At 32.7% G+C, this 11,182-nt stretch overlaps 3 protein-coding genes across 4 annotated transcripts; 2 read left to right on the forward strand and 1 right to left on the reverse strand.

Annotated features, from left to right (window-relative positions):
- Window positions 1-988: 988 nt before the first annotated feature.
- On the forward strand, window positions 989-4,999 carry LOC128397424 (uncharacterized). Its single transcript, XM_053358152.1, has 7 exons — window positions 989-1,574; window positions 1,634-1,723; window positions 1,795-2,382; window positions 3,195-3,848; window positions 3,912-4,001; window positions 4,086-4,673; window positions 4,731-4,999. The coding sequence occupies exons 1-7, from the start codon at window positions 1,046-1,048 to the stop codon at window positions 4,850-4,852; spliced, it is 2,661 nt and encodes an 886-aa protein (XP_053214127.1). The 5' UTR covers window positions 989-1,045; the 3' UTR covers window positions 4,853-4,999.
- Window positions 4,988-6,986, reverse strand: LOC128397561 (uncharacterized protein DDB_G0283357-like). 2 transcript variants are annotated; one of them, XM_053358298.1, is made up of 3 exons: window positions 6,748-6,986; window positions 5,696-6,645; window positions 4,988-5,312 (listed from the first exon to the last, which is right to left on the reverse strand). In XM_053358298.1, exons 1-3 carry the CDS (start codon window positions 6,852-6,854, stop codon window positions 5,134-5,136), a joined length of 1,236 nt encoding a protein of 411 aa, XP_053214273.1. In that variant the 5' UTR covers window positions 6,855-6,986; the 3' UTR covers window positions 4,988-5,133. The 2 variants fall into 2 exon arrangements, with proteins under 2 accessions (XP_053214273.1, XP_053214275.1); XM_053358300.1 differs by having other exon boundaries at window positions 5,696-6,522; window positions 6,748-6,985.
- Window positions 6,987-8,066: 1,080 nt separating this feature from the next.
- On the forward strand, window positions 8,067-11,140 carry LOC128397555 (eukaryotic translation initiation factor 4B-like). Its single transcript, XM_053358293.1, has 5 exons — window positions 8,067-8,257; window positions 8,394-8,563; window positions 9,310-9,494; window positions 9,561-9,714; window positions 9,817-11,140. Coding segments are annotated over exons 1-5 (1,434 nt in total). The 5' UTR covers window positions 8,067-8,255; the 3' UTR covers window positions 10,740-11,140.
- Window positions 11,141-11,182: the final 42 nt, after the last annotated feature.

An 11,182-nucleotide genomic window follows, 5' to 3' on the forward strand; every position in this document is an offset into this window, starting at 1 on the left:
GTAATCAAAATAGCAGAAACAAAAGTTACAATTAGAGTAAAATGAATTAGCAATTTGAAAGGTTAGACAAAAACAATATCCGAGAATCTTAATTGTTGTCAGTTAATTTTTTTTGTTGTTGTTCACTCGGTAGTTGATTAAATAATAACATTATTTGAGGTCGTTATTAGCATTCAAGCTTGGGACACAATTAGAGTGACAGTGAAAAACAAACAACATTCAGATCTAAAAGGTAAATGGATTAACAAATTACCGAAAAAAAAAGTTAATCCACTTGACAAGGTTGAACGTAATCAACAGGTAATGATTAACATGAAAGGTTAACATTAGTTAATTTTGTTGATTGTTATCAACACATACACACCTGAAGGTTATTTCCTTATTTATTATATTGATTATTGTGATTTTCATGATGATTTTTTGATCATCTCTAGTTGATTAAGGTAAATACCCATTAGTTAAGTTGTAATAATTAATTATGATTTACACTTCAGTTGGCAATCTAATTGTGAATAATAAAGTGATTGTCCTTTGAGAGACAATTTAATCATTGCTCGCTAATTAAACTGAAATGGTTATTTAACGAGATCAATTTCGAGGAATCAAATGTAACTGAACCTCGTTACTTAATTGTTGATTAAATCGTTGGATATTAATGAAAATCTAATGAGTATTCAGATGAATATATTAATTTTTCATCTTGAGAATTGTGATCATCTTATAATTCAATTCTGATAATTTGAATTAAATTGTAATCTTATGGAATTAAAATTAATTTACCAATTAGATAAATACGATTAATGAATTGATTGTTGATTGCTAACTTATTGATGATTCGTAACAGTAACAGAATCAAATTAAATGATGATATTATTAATCGATCGATTAATTGTCTTTCTGATTTTATTAACCATCATTAATATGATCATATGAATCTAATCAAAGTACCAATAACTTTTGATAGCAAATGATTTAAATACTAATCCAAAAATGATAGTTAATTCATTGGTGATTCTGTTGTTGATCAACTTGATTAGTGTCCAACATGAGGTTAAAATTATTGATTTTGTTCATTCTAATATCACCTAATTGCTGTAATGAAATATCATTGATTGATGGATTGTTACAATCACAATTACTTTCTGGTGTTGTTGATGATGTTGAACAAATTGGTGACAATTTAATTCCCGGTGGATCTCCGGATGCTCAACGAACTCCATGTGAACTGATTGAATCTCGGAATTATATTTGTGATGAACATTTTCTAACTCTTACCGATGGTTATATCATATCGATTCAACATATAATCAACCCTGTGCTGATTAAAAACGCAGTGAAAACAATTAAACCTTTGATTTTAGCTCATGGGCTATTCCTTGGAGCCCCAGCTTGGTTGATCAATTCCGCGAGAGGGTTTGCTGACGATTGGACTCGTAAGGGGATCAAGGTCAATTTCGATGACGACGGACGAAACTTGGCCTACCTATTGGCTAATCTCGCATACGATGTTTGGGTGATCAATTTCAGAGGATCTCGATATTCAAGAAATCACACTTATCTTAATCCATATACAGGTAAGAGATTAATGGATTACTAGACTTTCTCTATTTTAATTCTTTTCAACGTCTATTAGACAACAAGTATTGGCGATTTTCTTATCAACAAATGATTAGCTATGATGCTCCAGAATCTATCGATTACGTTTTAAAAAAAACTGGATACAGTGAGTAGTATTTATGTCCAAAGGTTAATCTTTTATCTGACCCAGAATTCTTGACCAATATAAATGACCAGAGAAACTTGGTTGGATTGGTCATTCAATGGGAACTTTAATCATGTTTGGACTACTCTCGGAACGAAAGGAGTACTCAGATAACATAAAACCGTTCATTGCATTAGCGCCTGTGGCTCATGTTTCAAACATTACAAGTCCCATTCGAGTTGCGGCCTTTGTACCTGGCCTCAAGCCGACATTAACGGTTAAAGGCGGAGAATTTGATCTACCAAAGCCGACACTTGATCTAATTGCAAATACAATTTGTGTCTTGCCTGTAACGACAAATATTTGTACTGCTTTATTTGCGCTTTTCGGTGGTGAAGATTTTGAAAACTTCGATATGAGTCGAATCTCGGTCTACGTTGAAAACGGATTTCTCGGTACTTCGGTTTGGACAGCGAACCATTTCTTATACAATATCGCTACAGGTCGATTCGCTAAATATGATTTTGAGAAAATAGGGAACTTGGCTGTTTATAATTCCACTGAGCCACCAGAATATAAATTACGAAAAATCAATTCAAAGTACATTGTTTTAATTGATTCTGTTGGTGACACTTTAGCCGATCCAGTTGACGTGATGACATTGAAAAATTCACTCGAAGGTAAAATGAATGATAATAATTTTCGAAACTCAACACTTGATTAACCAATCGAACTAATTTCTTACAGTTCCATATATCGAATACACTGTTCCGTGGCGGAAATTTTCTCATTTGGACTTTTTATGGGCTGAAAATGTTTATTCGCAAGTTCATAGACCTTTGGTTTCTTTTCTTAAGAAGTTCGAATAACAATTATTAATATTTTCTAATTTTTCGTTCCATCCGAAAATCTATTCATCTAAATATTAATGAGTTCGCAGGCTAATTCATTGTAACCTAAATTCAATCAAATAAACTTTCCTCGTGTGCAGCATTTACCTTGTGGTTATTAATGTTTAATCATCGCACCTTTGAGTGCTATTAAATTGTTGAAACCTCTGTAATAATTTCCACAGCAATTAAAATAAGTAATCCACAGATTTTGTATCTCATTCAACTGTTAATCGCATGTGTGAATAGTGCAATATGATGATTAGCACATGATGATGATAATTTATCTTGAGAATTGTAAAAACTGAATCAACTGAACTGAATTGAAGCCTAAAGATTTCATCAATTATAATCTTAGAGGGAATAAAATTGAAATTAGCTCTACAATTAGTTGAACCTCATGATTGCTAACTTATTGATAATTTGTAACGGAATCAAATTGAATAATATTATTCATTGATAGACCAATTAATTGTCTCCGCTGATTTTATAAACCGTCAATAATATGATCATATGAATCTAATCACAATACCAAATGATTTAAATGCTAATCCAACAGTTTGATTTGATTCATTGTTCCTTCTGTTGTTGATCAACTTAATTAATGTTTAACATGAAGATACAGTTATTAATATTTTTCATTCTGATATCATCTAATTGTTGTGATGAATTATCAGCGATTGATGGATTTTTACAATCACCATTACTTTCTGGAGTAGTTGATGATTTCATAAGAATTGGTGACAATTTAATTCCCGGTGGATCTCCGGATGCTAAAGTAACTCCTTCCATTGATGGCTTGTTGAAATTACCATCAGTTTCTGAAGTTGTTGATGATATTTCAAGAATTAGTGACAATTTAATTCTGAATGTATCTCCTGATGAACAACGAACTCCATGTGAACTGATTGAATCTCGTAACTATATTTGCGATGAACATTTTATAACTCTTACCGATGATTATATCATATCGATTCAACATATAATCAATCCTGTGCTGATTAAAAACGCAGTGAAAACAATTAAGCCTTTGATTTTAGCTCACGGCTTTTTTGGTGGAGCAACAAACTTCCTAATCAATTCCGCTCGCGGGTTTGCGGACGATTGGACTCGTAAAGATGTCAAGGTCAATTTCTATGAAGATGGACGAAACTTGGCCTACCTATTGGCTAATCTCGCATACGATGTCTGGGTAGTCAATTTCAGAGGATCTCGATATTCAAAAAAACACGTCTATCTTAATCCAAATGATCCAGGTAAGAGATTAATTGATTATCATTTGTGATCTTAACACTTTAATCAATTTTGGCCATAATTAGCAAGCAAGTATTGGCGATTTTCTTACCAACAAGTGATTAGTTATGATGCTCCAGAAACTATCGATTATGTTTTGAACAAAACTGGATATGGTAAGTAGTATTTACTTGCACGTCCTTGTAGTGTCCATTTTAATCTGACCAGAATTTTATAACTTGACCATAACAATTGAATAGAAAAACTTGCTTGGATTGGTCATTCAATGGGAAACCAAGTTATTTTTGGATTACTCGCAGAGCAGCCTGGATATTCAGAGAAATTAAGTCCGTTCATAGCATTAGCACCCGTGGCTTTTGCGTCAGACATTACAGACCCTATTCGAGTTCTGGCCTTTGTACCTGCCCTGAAGCCAACGCTGACGGTTTTAGGAGGCGAACTTACAATACCAAAGCCAATACTTGATATAATTGCAAATACAGTTTGTGTCGCACCCGTAACAATAGGCATTTGTGCCGCTTTATTTGCTCTTTTTGGTGGTCCAGATTTTGAAAATTTCGATAGGCAAAGAGTTCCGATATATCTCGCCAATGGATTTCAGGGTTCTTCGATTTGGACGGGGAATCATTTCTTATACAATATTGCTACAGGTCGATTCGCTAAATATGATTTTGAGAAAATAGGGAATTTGATCGTATACAATTCCACTCATCCACCAGAATATGAATTAAGTGAAATTAACTTGCCGAACATCGTTCTCATCCATTCTCTTGGTGATCCTTTAGCCGATCCACATGATGTGAAGAGATTGAAAAACTCACTCAGAGGTAATAATAACTTTCGATCTCCAAACTTGACTAATTAATCCAACTAATTTCTTACAGTTCCATATATCGAATACGTTGTTCACTCTCGGGAATTTTCTCATTTGGACTATATTTTCGGTAAAAATGTTTATTCGGAAGTTTATCAACAGGTGATTGTTTTTCTCAAGAGGTTCGAGTAGTTCGATAACGAGAATCTCGAATTGTGTTCTAATCAATCATCCGGTTTAAACAAGAATCTAATGGACTTAGAATTGACCAAATTCTTCACAATTAGCTAATTACTTTAATTTTTCTCTAATATTTTATGTCGACTGTTAATTGCTCAAGATTTAATTGTTATCAGTAAAGTTGACAATCGTACAGAAAATATATTATATTATTGTGCTTGAATTTTGTTCTGTTTGAAGGAAATCAATTCAATTAGTTTCCTTTGAATGTGATTATGTTTTAATTGTCACAATTAATATGATCTTCCAGCATTGTAATCATTTCTATAATATTTATCACTAATTGGATCCTTATTGTTATTGTTATCGTTTCCATTTCCATTGCCGTTGCCGTTGCCGTTTTCATTACCATTTCCGTTTCCATTTCCAATATCGTTACCATTTCCATTGACATTTTTATCACCACTGATTACTGTTAATTGTAATTAATATATTGATAATTGTTAGTTAATCATGTAATCTAATGGAGACATTATTATTATCTATCAATCTATTAGATAGTATTGGAGATTGAAATCTAACAATTTATTTTCATCAACTTTTCCTCAATCAATCCTTTGATTGTTTTATTCTGGCCAATAAAGTAATTAATTATCTCCTGTCAATAGATTAACAATTAACTAATAATATTAATCATCAGAATGTTGAATGACGTTGATTTTGCTATTCACTCGTAACAATCAAGTAATGATTATGTTAATGAAAAATAAAAGACGTTGAGCTTAACTTTTACTGATTAAGTTGATTAGAAGGAAAGAAAATTTGTTCGATTCAATTAATCAACAATTAACTTACTTGGACCGAAATTAACGAAAACAAAACCAGGTTCATCTTGATCTTGGTAGAAATTGTTTTGAGACTGATCTCCACTTTGAACTGCTTTCGTTGTTTTAACTGAAGTTGATTTCGATTCTTCTTGTGTACCATTGCCGTTCGTATAGTTACTGTTGCCGTAATTAGAACCATAATTAGAGCCATAGTTAGAATCATGATTTGAATAATCGACAGTCGAGGAGGCATAAGATGACCAAGAAGGTTTTGTTGTTGAGGTTGATACGTAAGTCGGTGGGCTTGGACTGACCCATTGACCATATGAGAAACTGTTTGTTGTCCGTTTTGAACTCGAAACTTTTTCTACTTGTTCAGGTTCGGGTGGTTGAGGTTGTTGGGGTTGTTTAGGCTGTTGGGGCTGTTGTGGTTGTTGATGGGATTGTTGTGACTGTTGTTGTTGGTGCCGTGGTTGTGGTTGTGATTCAGGTTGGGGTTGGGGTTGTTTGGGATGTTGTTGCGGTTGCTGTTGTTGTTGTGGTTGTGGTTGTGACTTAGGTTGGGGTTGTTGGTGGGATTGTTGGGGTTTTGGTTGTGGTTGTGGTTGTGATTGACGCTGAGGTCTCGATGGTACTTGTTGCGTTTTCTGGTGATTTTTTGGTGGCTTAAACCCAGGGACTGATTTACATTGATCGTAACTCTCATCATCGGCCCGAAGACATTGAATTTTACCATCGCAAATTTGTGACCAAGGGATACATTCGTTACTTTCTTGACATTGATAAAACTGAGCTGGTGCACAATTAACTGATGAAGATGGATCAGTTTTCTTAATTGTCGGTGCCAATAGAGCTCTAGATGGACATGATTGTTCATCATCACCAAATGGACAATCAGGTATATAATTACAAAGTAAACTCTTATCAATACAATGACCATTAAAACAATGAAATTGATTAGATAAACAAACTGATCCTCTATAATTAACGTTAAAATTAAAATTCATATTATTGAAATAAGCATTTAATTATAACAATTACATAGAAAAACAGTTATTTAACTGGGAACAATTAACTCACCCACTTGGATAAACCATATACTGAGTTACTGCAGCTCCATTTGAATAATTAATTGTTAACATTGATACAATTTGAACGTAGATGAAAATTTTGATTAAATTATTCATTTTTGATTAACTGTTAATTTGATTATTAAACCAATTGAATTATATAATTTTTGTCTATGGAAGGCAAAAAAGAGCCTCAAGTTGATCAACTTTAATTGTTACGATTAATGGTTGACTTTGAAATAAATTGTCTTCCAATGAGAAGATGATGGTTTTGATCAATTTTTTTAATTCTCCCCAATAAATTAATTAGCGGCTGGTGAGTTGATGGCAATTAATTAATATATTTACAGTCAACAGTAACAATTATCTGTTGATTAAGACCAAGCAATTAAAAGTTTATCCATAAACATACAAATAACATTAATCTGAAAAATATTTACAATTAGGTTGACAATTTGTCCACTCAGATCTTAATTGTACCTTAATTGTTGTTTATCAGGTCAAAGTTAAACATGAGGTTAAATTGTCTTGGATCAAGAGCTACAATATACATTAATTGTTATCTTAATTGTACCACAATTAAATTATCAGATGAAAAGAGATGATTAGTATCCAGTAAATAAATATATTGACTTACTGTGCGTAAATTGATTTAGTTTAATAACAATTAACTTTTTAGTTGATTAATATTTTTGCTATTCCAATTGATCGGTTAATTGTAATCAAATAATAATTATTGTGACGTTTAAATCATTCAACTTGTTACCTTTGGTTGTTAAAAAATTTAATTGTTTTACTAATTTTACTTTATATCATCTAATTAACAAAATGAAATTGTAAGATAATTAATGTACAATGTAAACAATTAAACATGTCAAAGGCCAATTAAGTTAATTGTTTGGTCTAATCCACAATTGTTACCCAGACAAGAAAATAAATTCATTCTCATTAATCAATTCAAATCATCATAATCCTCTAATTACTAAAATAAAATCCCTGATCAAAAAATAATCAACAATCAAACTAATTGAATTAAACTTTAAATCAACAATTTAACTCAAAGTTAACAAAAAATGTTCATTTGATGGTCTTCTCATTTTCTCATTTCCACAATTGAAACAAGTCAAAATCTCCATGAAAGAAAAAAAAATCGAAATTCATCAATAATTTAATTAGAATTTTTAATTAACTGGTAAATTTTTAAATCTTTTTAAAGAAAATTAAATTTAGAGAATTTCGAACGGATCGTAATTAGTGAACGAACCCCAGAAAAAAATGTCTGACTCAGATTTCCAAATGATTGTTGCCTCTCTTTTTTATTTCTCTTTCTATTTTCTCTTTCTAAATTTTAGAGAAAGACTATCTTCATTTTCTCTTTCTTTTACCTGGTTTTTTGAAATTAAGCAAAAAGAAAAGGTGTATTTCCAATTACCTAAAGTGTTATTCCCAAATCTCTGGACTTGATTAGAATCACCGGCTTTCTGTCAATCAAATCTTTGATAAACACCATAGACCATAATGTAAGTATAATCCTTTGCGAAAATGTTAATATTATCTTGCCAATGGATTTGCCATCAAAAAGCTATAATTTTTTGTTCTTTTTAACATGTTCCTAACACATTTTTGTTTCTTCTTTCTTACCATCTATCCAACTAGGACTACTCCTGAATTACATGCCAATACCTCAGTAGGAAAAGGCAAGCGCAAAACCAAAGGAGTCAAACTTGCTCTTCAAACGTTCCTAAACGATCAGGCTGAAGCACCTTCCGGTTATGCTGTTGCTAAACCTTTAAATTGGGCTGATGATGAGGATGACGAAGATGAGGGTATGAATTGATTCGTCAAATTTTTTTCTCTTTATTTCCTCTTTCGTTTTTCTCTTTTTCATCCATTACAAATATAATATCATCGTCTTTCTTTAATACTTGTTAATAACGACGTAGGAATCATTATGTGTTGTCAGTTTTACTTTTTCATGATCATGTTTTCCATGCTTCTGTTTTTCTCTCTTTCTTTCTTTCTCTCTTTATTTTTCTCTCTATCTTTCTCTATGTGAATGTTTTGATTTCTAAATCCTATCTTACAGTCGGGTCTGAGTAAATACTGGTTAAAAGCCCTCAGGAATGGCTTTTTTTCATCCACTATCGATTGTCTTTAGTTAATCTCTATTTTTTTGACCAACTGTCATCGAAATAATCGATAAAAAAAATAATTTCACTTCTCATATCCATAGAAACAGCTCACCAATCGATCTATCATTTTAGCTTAAATGTAATTAGCAATTTACTCATTTAATCTAATTTCGCAATCTACTTTCCCAACAACTAATTCAGCTTGATCATTTTGCATCTTTTGTTTAACTTTTCTCTTTGATTTACAATGATGTTTATCCATCATTTGTATGAAAAAACGAGGCCTTAATCTGAAAGTTTGAGTTGTTATCTGAGCATAAACTTCTCGTATTGCAAGTAAAATATCTCGGTGATTTTGTAAATAAACTCTTGCTAATCTTAATTCTTTCTCTTTTCTAATGGCTTCTTTTTTTTCTTCTAATTTTCATCCCTGCAAACAGAAAAATATTATGATAATAAATCTTCTTCAAATAAAGTGATTCTACCTACCGTTCCTAAATCAATTCGAACTCCAGATTTTGATGTATCCAAAGTACCCGATAGACCACCTTACAAAGCTTATCTTGGTAATCTACCATATGATGTTACCGAAGAGGAAATAATGAGATTTTTTAAAAAACTTGCGGTATGTTAATTTCTCATTTGAATTGGTCTTCATTTACTAATCTGAACTTTTTTCCCGTTTAAATAGATAACCAATGTTACATTGATTAGAGATGGTGATCGTGGTAAGATCAAAGGGGTAGGATTTGCCGAATTCGAAGATAAAGAGAGTCTTATTGAAGCTCTTCAACAAAATGGCGACTCTCTAAAGAATCGTTACATTCGAGTCTCTCTATCTGAAGGTAGAATCTGTTTTATATTTGTTTTCTATTAAGTTTTTTTCTTTGAAATGTTTATTCAACTTGTTAATTAACCGTTTGTCTCCTTTTTTAATACTATCTCAGATAATGATAGGCCGTCAAGAGGTGGTTTTGGAAGAGATCGTAATGACGATCGTGAAGATAGAACAGCTGGAGATTGGAGATCTGGTGCTCGAGAACGTGATCAACCCTTATTGTCTCGAAATGGTAGTGATTATCAACAGCCTTATGAGTCACAAACTTACAGAGGCAGATTTAGTTATGATAGGAATGAAAGACGTAGTGACGGATGGAGTGAGCGAAGTTCATTCCAAAGAGGTGATAGAGATTTCCGTGATCGTGACAACAGAGATTTCCGAGATCGAGATAATCGAGATTTCCGAGATCGAGATAACCGAGACTTTCGTGATAATAGAGATCGAGACTTTGGTAGTGGACGTGGAGGTGGAGGTGGATTCCGGGATAGAGATGGTTATCGTGAAGAAAGAGGTGGCAGTAGTTTTGGTTATGATAATAGGAGAGACCGATACCGTGACAATAATCGTGACTATCGTGATAGGAGTGACAGAAGTGACAAGAACAGTGACATGGGTGATCGACCGTCCAGTCGAAAATATGATTCTGGTTTTGAACCAAGAAGCTCTCGCCACTCACCATCAGCTCTTTCCACAGATTCAAAAAGTAATGATGACACACCAAAAGAAAGACCTAAATTAAAGCTACAACCTCGTTCTAAACCAATTGAAAGTGAAACTCAAGAAGTTTCAAACTCTGCGATATTTGGCGGTGCCAAACCAGTAGATACCGCAGCTCGTGAACGAGAAATCGAAGAGAAACTCGCCAAAGGCGAACCTAAAGGAGAATCAGTAAGAGGCGAATCCAAGGGCGAATCCAAGGCAGAAACAAAAGGCGAATCCAAAGGTGAAGCTAAAATTGAATCTAAAGGCGAACCAAAAGAAGAATCCACTGAAGAATCAAAAGGAGAACCTAAACTTAGCAGCAAATAATTCGATTACAGTAAAAATGCATCAATTTCTAATTATATACACATACACACACTCACAGAGATTACGAGAGGAGAGAGAGAGAGAGAGAGAGAGAGAGAGAGAGAGTGAGAACAAGGGGTGAGTATGAGAGAGTGAGAAAGAAAAATAACCAACAGATAATGAAAAATTGAACAACATAATTAAGCTAAAAACTTGTAAATTAAAGACAAGTCTAATTATTTAGAACTTAATCAACATGTTGGATAGGCAAAGATAAATTTCCTTTTTGGTGAATTTGTATTAAAACTAAAACCTTGCAGACCTTTTTATTGTAACAGGAAGTTAATAAAAAAAAACTCACAATAACATTACAAATCTGACAAGAATATAAGATTGATTCTAAAATGTATCAATGAATTTAATCTGTGAAAACAAAAGAAGCAATTTAAAATTAATTATCATAA

This window comes from Panonychus citri, unplaced genomic scaffold (genome assembly GCF_014898815.1).
Source record: "Panonychus citri isolate SS breed McGregor unplaced genomic scaffold, ASM1489881v1 Contig00033, whole genome shotgun sequence".
Lineage (NCBI taxonomy): Eukaryota > Metazoa > Arthropoda > Arachnida > Trombidiformes > Tetranychidae > Panonychus > Panonychus citri.

Coding starts and splice junctions, on each gene's coding strand:
- LOC128397424 (XM_053358152.1), top strand. CDS start 1,046: ATGAGGTTAAAATTATTGATTTTGTTCATTCTAATATCACCTAATTGC. Junction 1,724..1,794: donor TTTAAAAAAAACTGGATACA/GTGAGTAGTATT, acceptor ATAAATGACCAG/AGAAACTTGGTTGGATTGGT. Junction 4,002..4,085: donor TTTGAACAAAACTGGATATG/GTAAGTAGTATT, acceptor ACAATTGAATAG/AAAAACTTGCTTGGATTGGT.
- LOC128397561 (XM_053358298.1), bottom strand. CDS start 6,854: ATGAATAATTTAATCAAAATTTTCATCTACGTTCAAATTGTATCAATG. Junction 6,646..6,747: donor TATATGGTTTATCCAAGTGG/GTGAGTTAATTG, acceptor CGTTAATTATAG/AGGATCAGTTTGTTTATCTA. Junction 5,313..5,695: donor TTTCGTTAATTTCGGTCCAA/GTAAGTTAATTG, acceptor TACAATTAACAG/TAATCAGTGGTGATAAAAAT.
- LOC128397555 (XM_053358293.1), top strand. Junction 9,495..9,560: donor GATTTTTTAAAAAACTTGCG/GTATGTTAATTT, acceptor CCGTTTAAATAG/ATAACCAATGTTACATTGAT. Junction 9,715..9,816: donor TCGAGTCTCTCTATCTGAAG/GTAGAATCTGTT, acceptor ATACTATCTCAG/ATAATGATAGGCCGTCAAGA.